General features: G+C 31.3%; 3 protein-coding genes across 4 annotated transcripts; 1 reads left to right on the top strand and 2 right to left on the bottom strand.

Moving 5' to 3' along the window:
* Nucleotides 1–1053: 1053 nt before the first annotated feature.
* On the bottom strand, nucleotides 1054–9499 carry LOC130666083 (mucin-2-like). The gene is made up of 4 exons (XM_057466740.1): nucleotides 8835–9499; nucleotides 8563–8699; nucleotides 8311–8463; nucleotides 1054–7024 (listed from the first exon to the last, which is right to left on the bottom strand). The coding sequence occupies exons 2-4, from the start codon at nucleotides 8696–8698 to the stop codon at nucleotides 2730–2732; spliced, it is 4584 nt and encodes a 1527-aa protein (XP_057322723.1). The 5' UTR covers nucleotide 8699; nucleotides 8835–9499; the 3' UTR covers nucleotides 1054–2729.
* Nucleotides 9500–11781: 2282 nt separating this feature from the next.
* LOC130664534 (uncharacterized) lies at nucleotides 11782–13938 on the bottom strand. Its single transcript, XM_057464477.1, has 3 exons — nucleotides 13640–13938; nucleotides 12275–12552; nucleotides 11782–12190 (listed from the first exon to the last, which is right to left on the bottom strand). Exons 1-3 carry the CDS (start codon nucleotides 13776–13778, stop codon nucleotides 11996–11998), a joined length of 612 nt encoding a protein of 203 aa, XP_057320460.1. The 5' UTR covers nucleotides 13779–13938; the 3' UTR covers nucleotides 11782–11995.
* Nucleotides 13939–15081: 1143 nt separating this feature from the next.
* On the top strand, nucleotides 15082–18347 carry LOC130664532 (transmembrane and coiled-coil domain-containing protein 4-like). 2 transcript variants are annotated; one of them, XM_057464475.1, is made up of 5 exons: nucleotides 15082–15341; nucleotides 15608–15904; nucleotides 16002–16013; nucleotides 16081–16213; nucleotides 16629–18347. In XM_057464475.1, exons 1-5 carry the CDS (start codon nucleotides 15323–15325, stop codon nucleotides 17830–17832), a joined length of 1665 nt encoding a protein of 554 aa, XP_057320458.1. In that variant the 5' UTR covers nucleotides 15082–15322; the 3' UTR covers nucleotides 17833–18347. The 2 variants fall into 2 exon arrangements, with proteins under 2 accessions (XP_057320458.1, XP_057320459.1); XM_057464476.1 differs by lacking the exon at nucleotides 16002–16013 and having other exon boundaries at nucleotides 15084–15341; nucleotides 16629–18346.
* The last annotated feature ends 91 nt before the right edge of the window (nucleotides 18348–18438 follow it).

Below are 18438 nucleotides of genomic sequence, written 5' to 3'. Positions count from 1 at the left end.
TGGGAAAAATCAGAGTTTTTTTATTGCACCTGTACCAAAAATTCAAAAATGAATATTTTGTTTATTCCTTCGTTCAAATCCAAGATAAACTTATGTACTAAAGAAATCTTTCGGTTTTTTTATTTCAGATGTGGCAGTCATGAGTTGTCCTGCCTACGGCATGGAGACTTTTTTTAAGCGACTCGTCTCTCCCCACTACCGCTGGCTTATTTTTCAATATTTTTTTCTGAAAATTTAGCAGAATATTCTTGGAGTGTCGCTTAATAATGTCACAAATTTTAAGAATTTTATAAAGAACGTACTCTGAAAAAAAAAATCACAAAATCTTTTTTTTTTGTATCTCAGACCCCCTTCCCTCCTTAAAAGTAACTGGCGGGAAAAAATAACTTTTCATTTTATGGCTTTTTAATTAAGACCCGAGGTCTATAGGGACGATTTTTTTTTTTTATAAATTTGCTGAGTAGAAAAAATTGCGAATATTTTTATTTTTTATGGCCAAAAATAACCGGAGCCCCAGTTCTACAAATTTCCCAAAAAATCGAAATAAAAAAAAAAAAATAGATATTTAAATTTGTATATTATTTTTTATTATGAAATCACACACAATTAGTGATTAATTATTATTACATATTTAAATTCGGACATAATTTACATTGCATTTAATATAATAAAGTGTAAATGTGTGATTTTTAAAAAATTAATAGTTAATATTTTCAATTATTTATATTAAATATAAATTATAATAATAAAATTTAATAAATGTGTACATCTGTCGCTAATGAGCGCTCGAACGACTCATGTATTCTAATTTATATTATCCAGCATACAATTATTATAATCATATTATAAACTTTAACTAATACAATAATTATCGTATCATTACTCAATAAATCTCCCAGTTTCTTCAGCAAATAAAAAATCAAAAAATACAAATCATTTAATAGTTAAAAAAAAAAATAAAATAAAAAGCCCCCCAAAATAAAATATAATAAATCTACCCTACGATGTGTAAAAATGATTTCTTCCATGCGTGTAATATGTACATTATTTTACAAGCTTTTACATTGATAATGATAATTAATAATTATCAATTACCAATAAGGTCATACCGTCACTTGATCAATCGTAAATCCATAACTAATTAAAAAATGCACGCGTACATAAATTAATTGCACACGCACCGGATTTAAATTTCTTAATCTTCATTATTTCTTCTTTATTAATTTGAAAATTTTAAAGTAATAATTATGTAAACTAATAAAAATATATATATGTATATATATTTATATACCCTTTCGTCCGCCGGGTGAGAGAATTCCCGCCTTTTTTTTGGTAATGATAATTTTGAAAAATGAATCATTACTGATCGATAAAAAAAATTTCAATTACGAAAAAAAAAAGTAAAAATATGCACTTGTAGAAAATTAAAAAAACTACAGGTGGATTTTTTTGTAATTTATCGTTTTCAAAAAAACTGAAAGTTATTGGACGCCGTAACTTCAGTATCGTAAAATTTAAAGACAGTAAAGTTAGCGGGCATCTGACAATTTTTAAAACTTGGAAATAATAACATAAAATTTTTATAAAATATAAATAAAAAAATGCACGTTTAGAAAATTCAAAAATCAGCACATGCATTTTTTTTAAATTCTATTTTTATTAATTTATTTAATTTTTTTATGTGTAATTAAAAAATTGTTTTGTCTGATACATTTACTCTCAGTTTTTTTTTTTTTAACGATAAATTAAAAAAATTTTTTTTTGTAAATTGCGGCTATAGTTTTTTAAATTTTCTACATGTGCATATTTTTAGATTGTGTTTTTTTGTAATTGAATTGTTGAAAAAAATTCGAAAATTTTCAATTGTCTACTGACTTCAGGGTCATATAAAATTTATGAGTGCGAATGTAATTGACTAGCGGGAATTTTTAAATTTTTGAATAAATAAATAAAGTGTAAGTATAATAAAGTATAAAAAATGCGTATTTACATCAATGAAAAATCCGTACGCGCATTTTTTGTGAATGTAGCAATGATCCTGAAGTTAGCAGACAATTAAAAATTTTCGGATTGTTTTTTCAACAAATCAATTAAAAAAAAATAAAAACTAAAAATATGCACATGTAGAAAATTTAAAAAACTACAGATGGAATTTTTTCAAAATTTTTTTTTTTATAATTTACCGTCTAAAAGAAAATCCAAAAATTATTAGACGTCGGCTAACTTCAGTTTTATTAATGTAGCAGACATCAGACAAATTTAAAACTATAAATAAATACAGTAAATAATTAAAAAAAAAATATTTGAAAAAAATGCACTTATTGATTTCAAAATTTTTTAAATGCGCATTTTTTAAAAATTTAATTTTATTAATTATTTACTCTATTTTTTAATAATTAAATATTTGTCTGATTTGAAATTCCAGTGATTTCTTCTCTGTGCGACTGATCTCGTAAATTTTTGTTGCAACGTTGCCATATTTATAAAAGAACGTTATCAGTTGATTTTATCAGTCAAAAAAATGGAGCCCAGTCGTATAAATAATAAATAAATTTCATAGAAAATATATGTTCTAAAAAAATGTAAATAAAAATCTAATTATCTGACGTAAATCAGCGAAACTTCGAAATCGACCCGGCAACTTTGCACTAAAACCAACATGGCGGCATTCCCTCACCGCGACACGAAAGGTTACTTCTAATTAATTAAATACTATTTAATAATCTTGATCACTCCGTATTCAAAGTCGTCGACTTGCTTATTTTAATGTCTTTATTTTTACCATTTGATTCTTCCGCCTCTATTTTAATTTCTTTACTCTTATCATCTTCACTAAAAACCGGATTGTCTTTTTCCGCAACTGGATTCGGTGTCGCCGTTGCTGAAGCATCAGTTGTCCCTTTACTATCTTTACCCATTTGTTCATTAGTTTTATTTACACTCGACTCAGCCACCGTTGGATTCCCAGTCGCGGATGTTGAACTCCCGTTAACTTTTAGTTCTTCTTTAACTTCTTCTTTGCCATCAGCATCATCAACTTTGTCACCTTCCTCATCTTTCTTCAATCTCTTCACGACCTTCTTGTCATCTTTTATTTTCTTCTTCGTAACTTTGCCGTCATCTTCAACTTTATCATCTTCCTGCTTTACTTTACATTTATCATCATCATTTTTGTCCTTATCAACTTTATCTTCAACTTTTTCTTTATCTTTATCCTTATCTTTGTCTTCTTCCTGATCTTTGCTGTCTTTGCTTTTGCTGCTACCGTCACAAGGCACATTTTTGTTAAAACTCTGACTACCCGCAGCACTTTTACTATCAGCAGATACTTTAGGTGATGAATTTTTAGTCAAATCCGACGCATAATTACTGCTGGTACTCAAATTACTAGACGTTGCTGTTGTTGTTGTCGTCGAAGTCGCAGTGGAAGCTTGCGAAAGATTGAAAGCGCTCGTTTCCTGCGTCGGTTTTACCAAATTACTGATCTCTCTTTCTCTGTTCGATTCAGTTTTCGCAGAATTAAAAGTCTGGGAGTTTGTTACCGTCGTTTTAGATTTGCTCGGAGTTGATGTCAGTGACGACGAAGTCGCGGATGTTGTCGTCGTAAAATTATTTATACTCGGCACAATTCTCTGCATAGCAACAGACTGATTAGCAAGACCCTGCTGCGAGTAAGTCACCGTAGTAGTGTGCGGTATGTAGCTGGTAGTGCGTTGGAAAAATTTGCTAATTGCCGGTGGCAGGCTGCTGTGGAAGGCCGCGTTTGGTGGAACTGACGGCAAACAACTGAGACTTGTCCTTATCAGAGGATTTGTTGAAAATCTCACCAGGTCTGCGTTTGAATATTGCGGCGGTGGTTGGACTGACGGGTGGAAGTGATGGGTGTAAATTAAACGCGGGTTTGTATTTGGTGTCTGCGAGGGAATAAATGGACTAGTTGATAGTAAATTAACTGGTGAATTCCGTGGTGATAATGGAGTATTTATATTTGTGTTACTTGTCGTGGAACCGCTCGCGCCACCGCGGGAAAATGGGGTATTTTGGTAACTACTTGATGTATTTGGTGAGTAAGGCGGCGGTGTTATTATGGGAGAGTTTGTGTTCGTACGCGATGTTATCGTTATCGGTGACAGGGTCTTGGGGTCTATTTTGGTCATACTCAGTCCGCTGGAATTTAATTTTGTTGCTGCTGCTGCTGATAAATTAGAAGAAGAAGATGACGATGACTCTTTGTCTTTAGACTCATTATTGATATTGTACATGGGCTTGACTCCAGATGCTGGGTTACCTAAAAATCTCGGCACGTTTCTCATCTTAAATATTTTAGCCGGCTTAGACGCTATCGATTTCCCGTCACCTGGTTCAGAACCAGCGTTCAGTTGGGTTTGATTCTGCAATTCCTTGGCGGCTTGATTTTTAACGGCGACGTAATTATTTTTTGACAGCACGGGGTTCCATTGCTTTGGCGGCTCCCGTAGAGTCTTGTAGTTACTCATTGAACTGCCACTGGCACCACTACTTCCGGTACTTGGGTTCCCACTCCCACTGCCGTGTTTTGACGTTACTTTTTTACGCTGAAAACTTGAGGGGTTTTGATGCTGACCCGCTGCCGTGATAATCATAGACGAGGTCGGCGTTATTGTGATAGACGAAGTCGTGGGGGTCAAATTAATACTAGGCGATGTTGAGGTCGTTGTGGTAACGGTAATACTTGGGGTTGACATTTTTAAATAATCCCGCGAGTACGTCGTGCTGCCAGAATTACCGCGCAATTCAGATACCGATAAACTGGGCGTGTAAATTGGGATGTTCGGTATATTAGCGATATGTTTTATCATCGCGTTGGTGTTATTGTCGCTGGTGTTTGTCGAGGACATCGATTTCTTTGTTATTTTCAACAGATCCGGTATTTCCGGGCGTGATTTTATTTCTAGTCTGTTATTTTTTTCCTTCGTATTCTCACCGATTTTAGCGCAAATGTCATTTATTTTCGAGCCTGACGGTGACGATGATGACGAAGATGCTGCTGATGCTGATGAGGGGGCTGCTGTTGACGCACTTGTTGCTGAAGCAGCAGCATTACCGCCAATTTTAGCGCAGATTTCATTAAGATTTGTTCCTTTGGTAAGAATTTCTGTTTTACGAACCGTCGGCTTCATTAGTGCGATTGGTATCGCGTCAGGACACGGCGGTACTATTATTGTACTTCCTCCACTTTGATTTATATTATTATTTATATTATTACTACTACTACTATTACTATTTATCTTACTCGTACTATTATTTACATCGTTGCTTTTGTTATTGCATGGGCTCGTGTAAGTTGGAGTCTTTGTTGCTGTGTTTGATCCGGGCGATGCTGCTGCTGATACTGATACTGATGCTGACGATGGTACTGATGATGCTGATGCTGAAGATGTTGAAGTTGATGACGTGGTAGTGGTGGCTGTCGTTATCGAATAAGTAACAGCCGGTGAATGCAACGGGGAATCGCTCGGTTTCGTCACTGACTTCTTGGTATTTGATACCAAGTCCTGTACAGAATAAGGAAACGTCGCCTGAGTTATCGTCAGTTTACCGATTCCGGCGTCGTTGGCTTCACTTGATGAATTTAGACGTGAATTTTTTCCTGCTGCGGTAGTTGAGGATGAAGAAGACGAAGAAGTGCAAGTTGTTGTCGTTATTGTCAGCCCAGACCTTTGATTGTAATTTACGTCATTTTTACGTTTCACTGGAGTTTGTTCTTTGTCATTATCGGCGTTTCGTTGGGGCGGAAATGACACCAAAGTAAAGGACAAAGGCTTTGATGTGGGCGTTGAAGAGGCGGAAGTACTGGAAGTCGAACGATTTTTATCAGCGACTTTGGCTTTCTGGCTGTCATTTAAATACAAGCGGGTATCAGATTTTTTCAACAACTTGTTGTCTGTTATCGTGACTTTTCCTTTGTCTTTCGGCGTTCTCTTGGAGTACGTGTTGTTTACCTGACCAACTTTAGGTTGGAATTGTAATTTAACACTCAGCGCGTCTATTTTTGAGCCCCCGCTGACTCCAGCAGCTGGAGATGCTTCACTTTTTTCACTCTTAATTTTGTCTTTCTCCACTTTAACTGGGACACTTTCATTGTTATTAGACTTGGACTCGTCATTGTTTTTATGTTTGTCGTCAGTTTTCTTGGAATTACTGTCAATTGGAGCCGTCGGCTCAGCTTTTACTGAATTCTTCGGCTGCGTTTCATTGACGCGTGAGTAAGTCGAGGACCCTGACGACTTAGACAATTTTTTGAGGTCAGAGTTTGTGATGACGGTCACACTAGTCTCTCCAGTCTCGGATATTTTCAGTTGCACTTCTTTCCACTCGTCTTTTTTGCTGTCACTTTTAACGGATTCTTTGGTCGTCGGTGATGTCGACGAAGCCGAAGACGTCGAAGATGAAGTCGACGATGAGGACGACGTTGAAGAAGGAACAAAATTTATACCGGTTTTAGTAAGCGATTCCCGGTAGTGAATATTGTCGTCGGAAAGTTTCAACCGCTTGGGCGATGACTCGAATATGCGGTAGCTGAGGTGCAGAGGAACTTTCCGTCTCCAGTGGTAAATGTACATGACGTCCATGAGAGTGTAGTTACCGCAGAGCGACTCCTCTTTGTACATAATGTCAACGCGGTGGACGTCGCTGAGTCCGTTTTTCGCGCGAATCAGTTTCTGGAGATGGAAAACTGTCACTGCTGCGGGACAGCGCAAGTACCGCCGGGGCAAGACATCGTTCGATCCGGCACTTGCTGACCCGGTACTCGATGATGATATTGATGAGGCTGTTAATTCTTTTGTTTCGTTTAGAGGAATCACTACTCCTACGCCTGTGGTGTCGATAAGATTCGGGTTGTAGTACTCCAGGGATAGAGTCAACACTTCGTCTGGCGAGTAGATGTGGGATTCTATCGGCTCGCCACGTGCTTCTGGTGACATTGTTGACAGCTGGGCTTCTGGATGTTTCTCGTAAAATTCTCTACGGCAGCGCATTTCATCTGATTAAAAAAAAAAATTTATTTGGTTAATTACTGACGTTTTTTGATGGACGAAAAAAGTCAAGGCTTTGAATTGAATAGAATTTGAATTTAAATTCTGATTAAGATGTCAACAGTACGACAAACTTTTGTAGAGACAATTTTATAGGAAATTTAATTCTCTACAAAAATGGTCTTTGGTGATTTTACTGTAAATCGAACAGTTTTAATAAATAATTTATTTTTCACCATAAGGTAAAAGATCAGGGAACTAGTACTCGATCACTCTATGAATTTTTATATCGATATTTAGTAAAATTTAGTGATCGGGTACTGGGTCTCTTTCTGTACCTGCACTGAAAGTTTAAATTCCTGTCCTGTTTGGAGGGAAGAAATTCACGACATTCTTCTAATAAACAGAGGCAAGAATTTAAACTTTCAGGTGGAGATCTGGTGAAAAATTGTTACTTTCGGCTCAGGTAGATAATTAGACACACGGGTTGCAATGTCCTACTTTCCTCCCTAGGTGTGTAATATAATTCATGATACCAGCATCGAAACTTAAAGTTTCAGTGTCTCTACAGTCAGTCGAAAGAAGCGAATTTCAGTCCAATGCCGCGAATGAAAATTAGCAACCGCGTAAATTGTGAATGCCTTCAGTCAGCGGGCAGAAACAAACTTGTTTTGTCCCTTGGGAAGAAACAAATTATTTTTCTGCCCTGACTGAAGGCTTTCGCAATTTAAACTCTGATACTTGTCATTTATTTAATAGTCATTTCAGAGGATTAATTTTATTTACGTAAATGACAGTTCTGACTGTGATTAAGTTTTATAAAAATTAGTGTAAATAATAAATAGAATTTATAGTTTCTGCTTAATTATAAATTCCAACTGACAATTTAATAGTTGATGACACCATTGGTCGAAAATAAACTTGTTTCTTCCTGGCTGCTGAGACTGAAACTTTAAGTTCCAATGCAGGTAATCATGATAAATATTCTGTGTAACTCAGGATGAAAGACGATTTCAGACTACGGGCGATGAGCCAACTTCACCCTGCTCTCAAATCATTTTTTTCATCCCTCGTCACACAATATACGATTTTAAATTTTATTTTGTCACCATAATAAATATTGATTTCTCCCAACTTATAAATTAAAAAAAAAATTATCCTGGAGTTAAACAAAAAAAATGCACATGTAGAAAATAAAAAAAAACCACAGGTGCAATTTTTCTAAAATATTTTGTCAAAATTAAAAAATTATCAGACGTTGGCTAACTTCAGTCATAAAAAATTTGATATTTACTTTGATAACATCCTGGAACCAGCTTGTAAACAATATCTTGTAAAGTATGATCCGGTCTGATATTAAGTAACGGTTTACTTTTATGTACTTGCACCTCACATATCGGACAGTATTTATTACTCTCCAAGTACTTGACAATACAGCTGCGGCAAACTAAAAATAAAAACCAAATAAATCAACATCAGTGTCAACGTCTACCGAACCAATAAATAAACTCTTCAGACAAATATATAAATAAATATATATACATACACGAATGTAAACACTCAATAATTGTTGTCGCATCAATAAAATATCCATTACACAATTTGCAAGTCAACTGGTCATTTAAATTCGCCAGTCGAATTCTGCCGCCACCGCCGTCTCCACCTCCACTTTGTCCAGACATTCTGCAATTAAATACTTAATTTATTAATCAATTAATTAAACCAAAAACTCAATCAATTACTTGCTAATTATTTTTTTAAATTAAAAATTTTTTTAGCGGGAAATTAAAAATATTTAAATTATTATTTAGCACTTACGTAATTATTTATAAATAAATAAAAATTTATTTACAGATGTCCAATTAACCTCATCGTTAATTAGTTAATTAATTACACTGACGTTTAAATTAATATTTTTTAATTTTAATTGTTTTTGCACACAATAATAATAATAATTATTATTATTATTATTATAAACTAATAAATTAATGTTATGATAACATCGCGGGTAAAAATAAATACGACAATAAAAGTCGCGGGTAAAATGAACCTGATAATTGTAAGTAAATAAAATCACAATACTTAAAAAAATTAATTATTTAGCACAGTAATTATCAAAAGTTTTATGATAATTAACAATAAATTAGTGGATTATATTTATGGAGTCACCGCTTTAAAAATTTTTTTTTCATCGCGCACACATACGTCATGCGCGTTAAAATTTTTTTAACGCTAAACATTAATAACAATAATTATTTCATGTTATTATCATTATTATTATTATTATATTATTTTAATTATTAAATATAATCACTTGCTGTCAATATATTTTTTGTTTTATATTTTTCTGGGTTTGGAGTAATTTTACTTTTATACGAATTTACCAATACGTTAGTAAGGATACAAATGTTTTCACGATAAAAAGATTATAAGAAATTTTATTATGGACACTAAAAAACGATGTACTATATACGGTGAACGGCAGAGGATATACAAAATGGCGGATAAACAATATGTTTAGTGTTGGTATTCTAGAGGCGGAGGAGAAAACGGGGACCTCTGACAGAAGGTTTCAGGAAACGATTCTTGGTACTGGCGTTTAAAAAATTAATTGAGGCGCTTCTTATCTATACAAATATGAAGTTTGTTTGTAATTTGTAATTTAAAAATACACTGTTAAAAATAATTTGAAAATTACAGTACAAAAGAAATTGAATTTTCATAACTAGATATTTGAATTGTATTTTCAACAAAAAAAGCTTCGAATTTAATATACGTAATTTAATAATCAAGCTGGTATTAAAATTAAGATAAAAAATATGAATTGTAATAATGATACTGAAGTTAGCAGACGTTTGACAGTTTTTGAATTTTTTTAAAAACGATTAACTATAAAAAAAAAATTATTTTGAAAAATTGCGCCTGTAGTTTATTTAATTGTCTACATGTATATATTTTTAGTTTTTTTTTTTTTTGTAATTTATTTGTTGAAAAAAAATCCGAAAATTTGTAACTGCCTGCTAACTTCAGGATCGTATTTTAATAAACGTACTTGAAATTTATACTTGTTTTTTTAATTTTCAAAGCAAGTATTCAAAATTCTAAGGCATATTGAATTTTAATAATTCCATTTGAAATTTCATAGAACTTATTTGAAAATTCAAATGCTTGTATATGAAATTTCTGCGCGTGACGTGCGGCGCGTTCAGAAATCAAAGATTGTGTAGTGAAATTTAACAGCTTTTTACTGTATGCATATGAAAATGAAATCCGTTTTCAAAATCATACTGAAGTTTGCCGACGATTAATAATTTTTGAATTTTATTTCAAAACGATAAATTATAAAAAAAATGATACTGAAGTTAGCAGACGTCTGACAGTTTTCTGAATTTTTTTAAAAAAGATAAATTATAAAAAAAAAATATTTTGAAAAATTGCACTTATAGTTTATTAAATTTTCTACATGTGCATTTTTTTTGTAATTTTTTTGTTGAAAAAAAAAATCCGAAAATTTGTAACTGTCTGCTAACTTCAGGATCGTAAAAAAAAATATTTGAAAAAATTGTACCTATGGTTTTTTAAATTTTTTACATGTGCATATTTTTAGTTCTTTTTTCTGTCATTCATTTGTTGAAAAAAAATCAGAAAATTATTAATCGCGTGTTAATTTAATGGTAGTAAAGTTAGCAGGCATCTGAAAATTTTTGACACTTTGGGATAATAAATTAAAATGTTTATAAAATCAAAATAAAAAAATGGACGTTTATAAAATTAAAAATTCAGTATATGCATTTTTTAAAATTTTATTATTTTAATCTTTTTATATGTAATTAAAAAATTGTTGTATGTCTGCTACATTTGCACTCATTTTAAATGATGCTGAATGTAGCAGACACGAGACATTTTATGAATTTAAAATAATGCAATTTGAAAAAATGCACTTACGGATTCTTCATTGATCTAAATACGCATTTTAAAATTTTTATTCTATTTAAATTTGATTTATTTATTCAAAAATTTAAAAAATTCTGTAACTTGCCAGTTACATTCGCACTCATCAAACAATTAACAGTTAACAATTTTTTGAGTTTTCTTTTGAAAAAATCAATGACAAAAATATAAAATATAAAAATATGCACAGGTAGAAAATTTAAAAAACTGTAGCTGCAATTTTTTCAAATATTATTTCTTTTATAATTTTTGGTTTTAAAAAAAATCAAATAACTTTTAGCCGTTGGCTAACTTCAGTGTCATAAGTAGCCGACATCTGAAAATTTTAGTGGTTTTCATTAGCAAGTTAATTGTCATCATAAAATTTTTCAAAATTCTTCATATGCATTTTCAAAAATTTTTTCCTGTCAGTGTTTATTTTTTTATTGATAACAAATAAATTTTTTTAAATGACTGCTGCTTTCAGCATCGGGTTTTCAAAATGATATTGGAGTTAGCCGCCATCTAATAATTGTTGGTTTTTTTTTCAAGATAAATTATAAAAAAAAAATATTTTAATTTACAACATTTAAATTTTCGAGTTGGAGAAGACCAAACTTCACACTTTTCTATCAAAAAGTTTTGATTCAATTTTCCGGATTATAAACTCAAATTTATCATTGAAATCCAGTCAATTTTTTTTTTTTTTCTTAAATTTTGTTTTTAATGGAGAATTTTCGAAACATCGAATTTCTAATGGACTCTTATTTAATTTCTATAAGAATAAGTATAAATTTTGTATTTTTTAAAAAAAATACTTTAACTCATACTCCAAAAATTTTATTTATTAATTAATAATTAAAGTATATAAATATATGAGTAATTACAAAATATACAACAAAAATTTCCTATTCCAAAAGTAGCAGACATAAAATCTCAGTGTTTTTTATAAAAAAAAATTTTAAATGTCTGCAACTTCCGGTATTTCAAAAATTTAGTGACATTTAAATGATTTCATTAAATCCTGATAATGATAAATATAAAAATTATTATTTTATCATTTTATCCCCACAATTACGGTGGATTAATTTGTCCATATGCCTCACAATGTCTTTTATTTTGTAAACTAACTCATGTAATCCTTCGATGGTACAAGAAAACTCGACATCGCTTATCACGCCTTCTTTTTTGACAGTTAATTTAATATGATAAATGCAGTAATTTGCATAATTATCGTTACTTGTCTAAAAACAATCAAATTATTCACAAATAAATTATCTAGATATTAGAAAATTGAATAAATAAAATTTTAAAAAATGAATTTTTACTTTTGTACAGTAATCAAGTCGCCAATTAATATCGACTAGACATGGATGACAATTTCCAATACTATTTAAATGCAGTACCATTGGATTTTTAATTTGTTTGTAATAAACGTCGCATAATTTAAGTATCTGAGTGTCAGTAAAAATTCCCATTGTTTGTAAATAATCTGATAAATTATTTGGCTCGTAATTATTTCTTGCAGCTTCTTTTATTATACTGATGTAATCAGTGTAAATTGCTTTACATATTTCGGGTTTTGTGTCATTACTCCACGTTAATTCTGAAAAAAAATAAATAATCAATTTTTTACGGTCCTGAAATTTGTAAAGAAACTGAAGTTAGCGGACGTCTAATAATTTTTGGATTTTTTTTAAACGATAAATTATAAAAAAAAAAATATTCAAAAAATTGCACCTATAGAATTTTTAATTTTCTACACGTGCATATTTTTTTTTTAATTAAATTGTTGAAAAAAAAACCGAAAATTGTTAATTGGCTGCTAACTTCAGGATCATAAATTTATGATGATACTGAAGTTAGCAGACATCTAATAATTTTTTGATTTTTTTTAAACGATAAATTATAAAAAAAAAAATATTTGAAAAAATTGCACCTGTAGTTTTTTTAATTTTCTACATGTGCATATTTTTATTTTTTTTTTTTGCAATTGATTTGTTGAAATACGAAAATTCAAAAATTTTTAAATGTCTACTAACTTCAGGATCATAAATTTTTGGAGATTCAAAATTTTTGGATTTTTGTTTTCGTCGAATTAATTACAAAAAAAAAAAAAACTAAAAATATGCACATGTAGAAAATTAAAAATTCTATAGTCGCAATTTTTTAAAAATCTTTTTTTTTATATAATTTGTCGTTTTTAAAAAAATCAAAAAATTATTGGAAGGGCTAACTTGACCCTGATTAAACAACTGAATTCGATCGAATTAAACAGAATTAAATTTTTAATTCTATTTAATTCAGATAAATTCTGTTAATTCGGTAGCTAACTTAAAAAAGAATTCTGTCTACTTCGGCAGGAAAACCAGAATTTGTCCAAATTAAAACGAATTTAAATAATTCTATTCGGTTTAATTCTGATTAATTCGAAAATAATTATCCAATTTCTGGTTCTGAATCCGAATTAAACTGAATTAAAACGAATTTGAAATTTTTAAATCGCTTTTATTCTGTTTAATTCAAATTCAAATTTCCAATTCAGTTGAATTCTGTTTTGCAGAATTCGACAGAATATAACAGAATTAAAATTTTTAATTCGGTAGAATTCAGTTGTTTAATCAGGGGAGTATCGTAATTTTTTTTGCTAATTTAAATAATTAAATAAATTATTATTGTTATTGATTACTTACTCATTTTATCTTTTGGTTTGTCAGTGATAGTATTCATCAGCATGTTGTTACAATCCGATAATAATTTATCAAATATTTCATCACTTAATGTTGTTTTTATTGTACGTAAATTATTTTTTAATGTATCTGGTAATTCCATTATTTAAATAATTATTGTTGTTGTTTTTTTTTTAATTTTGGAGTATTTTGTATATTTGTTATTTTTTTGAGGTTATGCGGTACGTGGGTGTGTTTACAATCATTTTTTGACATAAACCCCCACACATATACACATTGTATATGTGTTATATATATATATATATTTTTCAATTATATATAAAAGCTACAAGTTAACATTTAAAAATTTTTTTAAAAATAATTTTGAATGGCCCAAATTACACCAAGTTTATGTTGACCTAACATACAATTTAAAAAAAAAACTTCACCCATTTTGCCCCTTGTAACTTTTATATCTAAAAATTTTTGATGACCCATTTTACCTCAGAGGCTGATTTTGTTTCCCGCCCGTCCTTTCTCTGCGTAATAAATATATATCAATATAAATTTCTGTGATTTTAAAATATATGAGACTAAATTACCCCAGTTTCCACTTTTTTTGTTTCTAATCTAAAAGTTTTGGTTCAATTTTTAGAAATTAATCTTGAGTGGTCCAAATTACCCCATCAATTTTATATCAACCTGACAGTTGAAAAAAAAACTTCTAGACCCATCTGACTCCTTGTAATTTTATTTTATAAAAATTTTTAGATGACCCATTTTACCTCAGAGGCTCATTTTTTCCCGCTCGCCCTTTTTCTGCGTAATAAATATATACATAAATGTCAATATAAATATATAAGAATGATTTTAAAATATATGAGACTAAATTAGCCCAGTTTCCACTTTTTTTGTTTCCAATCTAAAAATTTTGTTTCAAATTTTTTGAAATTAATCTTGAGTGGCCCAAATTACCCCATCAATTTTATATTAACCTGACAGTTGAAAAAAAAACTTCTAGACCCATCTGACCCCTTGTAATTGTATTTTATAAAAATTTTTAGATGACCCATTTTACCTCAGAGGCTCATTTTTTCCCGCCCCGCTCTTTTTCTGCATAATAAATAATTCTCAATATAAATATATAAGAATGATTTTAAAATATATGAGACTAAATTACCCCAGTATTCAGTTTTTTTGTTTCTGATTTACAAAATTTTTTTGTAAGTAGATTTGAGTGGCCCGAATCACCCCATCAAGTTCATGTCGACATACAGAAAAAAAAACTTCGAGACCCATCTTGCCCCTTGTAATTTTATTTTACAAAAAATTTGAAATGACTCATTTTACCCCCGAGGCTCATTTTATTTCCCACCCCCGCCCATTCTCTACGTAATAAGTACATATATATATACAAATATATGTATATATAATATATATATATTCATATAAAATATAAACAGTGTCTTCCTAGAATAGTTCATATATTTGATATATTTACAAAAAAAAAAAAACCGACCAAAATATAAAATAATTTAACTCCAAAAAATAAAAATTTTTCTTATCATCAAAAACAAAATTTTTTTTACCAACTAAAATAATAGTGATAAATACGTAGTAAAATTCAATAATATAACCTCGTGTATAAATAAATCGTATGACAATCAACATATGTATATATAAATATATGAAAAATTTATTTCAACAATGGATCGTATACAGAAACGTAAGAAATTTAAAATAATTAATTTTGATTCAGAAGTCAGCAGACATTTAAAAATTAAAAAATTTTTTTTTCAACTGATTAATTACAAAAAAAAAAAAAACTAAAAAAATGCACATGTAGAAAATTAAAAAAACTACAGGTGCAATTTTTCGGAATATTTTTTTTTTCTATAATTTATCTAAAAATTAAATACTTAAATCGAAAAATTATTGGACGTCAACTAAATTCAGTGTCTAATTAATTATTTCTTGAAATAAATTTAATAGAAAATCACTTAGATATATCAGAGAGCGGTACGTATGCGTACTTATCAATATGCTCGATATGTCTATCGGAATTATTCCCGGGTGAATGGAACCAGGAGTTCAACAAAAAATATATAAAAGAAATGTGCAAGCATCTGAATGCTCCTGAAAAAGTTGAGTCGGTGATGCTGGTCCTGATTGACGGAAAGTCTGGACATGTTGTCGAGCCTTACATTGAACTTTTGCTTCAAGAACCAAATTTACATAAAAAGTCCATTCTTATTGTCCAGGACGCGGTACTTTTTGCTGTACAAAGCGGTGAGTTGTAAAAAAATCCTAGGATTTTTTTTTAAATTTAAATTTAAATAAAATAATTAATAATAATAATTATAATAAATTGCAATAACGATTCCAGGAATAGCATCAGGTATAAATGTAGAATGACGTAGATGTTTAGCAAAATTATATTTGTAATGAATAAATTTGAATTGCAGGTGAATATGACGCAAGACAAAGAGTATTAGCGCGTCGATTAGCAGAATTATTGAACGTTCCGTTTGATTTGATAGAACTATACGAGCATTCATTAGTGGAATTATTGAGCAAAGATGTTAATGATAGTACGGAGTAAGTTAATTAATGATAAATTACTTGGTAACTGCAATTTCACGGCTTCATATATTTTTAAATTTTTGAGACTCGTAAAATCTTTATTTCTCTGGACAAAATCTCTCCAGGATAAAATTTCTAAAATTATTTGTATCTAGTTCGCGCATGATACTGAAGTTAGCAGACGTCTAATAATTTTTAGATTTTTTTTAGACGATAAAACATAAAAAAAAAATATTTCAAAAAATTGCACCTGTAGTTTTTAAAATTTTCTACATGTGCATATTTTTATTTTATTTTTTTGCAATTGATTTGTTGAAATACGAAAATTCAAAAATTTTTAAATGTCTGCTAACTTCAGGATCATAGTTCGCGCATAGATACCATTAAATTTTTAAAACAAATTTATCACCAATAATCATTTGATCAACAGGGAAGAAGACAATGCAGCAAAAAGACGTGACAAAATACGAAAAATAAAACGTTACACGTCAATAGGAATAGCGACCGTCGCTGGAGGGACACTGATAGGACTAACCGGTGGACTAGCGGCTCCATTCATCGGTGTGGGAGTCGGTACCCTTCTAGGAGGTGCCAGTGCTGCGGTCTTGACAAGCACAGCCGGGGTTGCCATCATTGGCTCAATATTCGGAGTAGCCGGTGCCGGACTGGCGGGTTACAAAATGAACAAACGCGTAGGAAAAGTAGAGGAGTTCAGCTTCGAGCCATTGTCGCGTTTTTGCGAGACCGATCATCAGCTGCACGTCGCGATTGCCGTCACCGGATGGTTGAAGAGCCAGGATGCCAACAATATCATAAAACCCTGGAGATGTTTGGCGGTTTCGCGGGAGCAATACGCGCTGCGATACGAAACCAAGTACTTAGTCGAGTTGGGACAAGCACTGGAGTACATCCTGAGCATGGCGGTGTCTTTTGCCACCCAGGAGGCTCTCAAGTACACGATACTCTCGGGAATAATGAGCGCGATCGCTTGGCCAGCTGCTTTGCTATCAATCGCTTCGGTAATAGACAACCCGTGGTCCGTTTGCTGCCGCCGGAGCTCTGAGGTCGGGAAACATCTTGCCCATGTTCTGCTGTCTAGACAACACGGCAAGCGACCGGTCACTCTGATCGGATACAGTCTGGGTGCTCGGGTAATTTTCTACTGTCTCAGAGAACTCGCTGATGTCGGACACGCAGAAGGAATTATCCAGGACGCGATCATGCTCGGGGCCCCGGTCACTGACAAATCTAGTCAGTGGGAAAAGTGTTCGCGAGTTGTCGCGGGTAAAATGATCAACGGTTACTGCAACGCCGATTGGCTGCTCAGATTCTTGTACCGCACGCTGTCTATGAGCACTGGGGTCGCTGGTCTCGCTGCGATAAAGTGTCCCCGGGTGACGAATGTTGATCTCAGTGGTCTAATTTCGGGTCATACCGAATACTCGGACAAGTTGGTTGAGATTATGGACTACGTTGGCGTGAGAATCCGTTCCACGGATGTGTTAGACGACGAGGGAGTTCTGAAAAAGTCGACGTCTGATTACACGGAAATGAGAAACAGTAGTAGAAATAATGTCGTTAATTCAAAGCTTCGAGTGTCGAAATCTGACGAGTGCCTGAATTTACATCCTTGATAAATATTTTTTATATAATTATTTTTACATCGTGTCGCTGATGCCGCAATTGGAGGCGCGATAGAGTACCGTGATAAGTCCGTCCTCAGTAAATTTATATTATTCTTGGGGACTCAAGTATTTAAATTTATTTTATAGTCAATTGCTTCCTAGCAAATACGTAAACGACCAAGTTATTTATTTGTTAATAATATATAGACATATAGAGTTTATAATTGTTGTATTTAAATATTTTAATTTATCCGCTGGCGGTTAATGCACATTGCTATCAATATTTATATATATACACGGAGTATAAAATTTAGTTAAGACATTTTTCAAATTTTTATAAAAGAAACATCACAATTGTTTTTTATTCATTAAAAGTATAATAGATTTATTATATTATATTATATATTGACATATATTTATGTATAGTGTTAAAATACTGTATAAAAATTACACTATTCCGATGTATAAAAAAAAAGAGATTTTTTTATTTTATAACTTTTATCACAGTATTAAATCGAGTGTATAATAAATAATCTTTAAAAAAAAAATTTATATTAATTTATGATTCCCATGTTTTTAAATTTATATGCAACGAGAAACTGCTCGCTTTGGAAT

Source organism: Microplitis mediator, chromosome 3 (assembly GCF_029852145.1).
Source record: "Microplitis mediator isolate UGA2020A chromosome 3, iyMicMedi2.1, whole genome shotgun sequence".
In the NCBI taxonomy this organism is placed as follows: Eukaryota; Metazoa; Arthropoda; class Insecta; order Hymenoptera; family Braconidae; genus Microplitis; species Microplitis mediator.
This window is presented reverse-complemented; position numbering and strand designations above follow the sequence as displayed.

Coding starts and splice junctions, on each gene's coding strand:
- LOC130664532 (XM_057464475.1), top strand. Junction 16,214..16,628: donor GATGTTAATGATAGTACGGA/GTAAGTTAATTA, acceptor TTTGATCAACAG/GGAAGAAGACAATGCAGCAA.
- LOC130666083 (XM_057466740.1), bottom strand. CDS start 8,698: ATGTCTGGACAAAGTGGAGGTGGAGACGGCGGTGGCGGCAGAATTCGA. Junction 8,464..8,562: donor TATTGAGTGTTTACATTCGT/GTATGTATATAT, acceptor TTTTATTTTTAG/TTTGCCGCAGCTGTATTGTC. Junction 7,025..8,310: donor GGTTCCAGGATGTTATCAAA/GTAAATATCAAA, acceptor TTTTTTAATCAG/ATGAAATGCGCTGCCGTAGA.
- LOC130664534 (XM_057464477.1), bottom strand. CDS start 13,778: ATGGAATTACCAGATACATTAAAAAATAATTTACGTACAATAAAAACA. Junction 12,553..13,639: donor CAAACCAAAAGATAAAATGA/GTAAGTAATCAA, acceptor ATTTTTTTTCAG/AATTAACGTGGAGTAATGAC. Junction 12,191..12,274: donor GACTTGATTACTGTACAAAA/GTAAAAATTCAT, acceptor GATTGTTTTTAG/ACAAGTAACGATAATTATGC.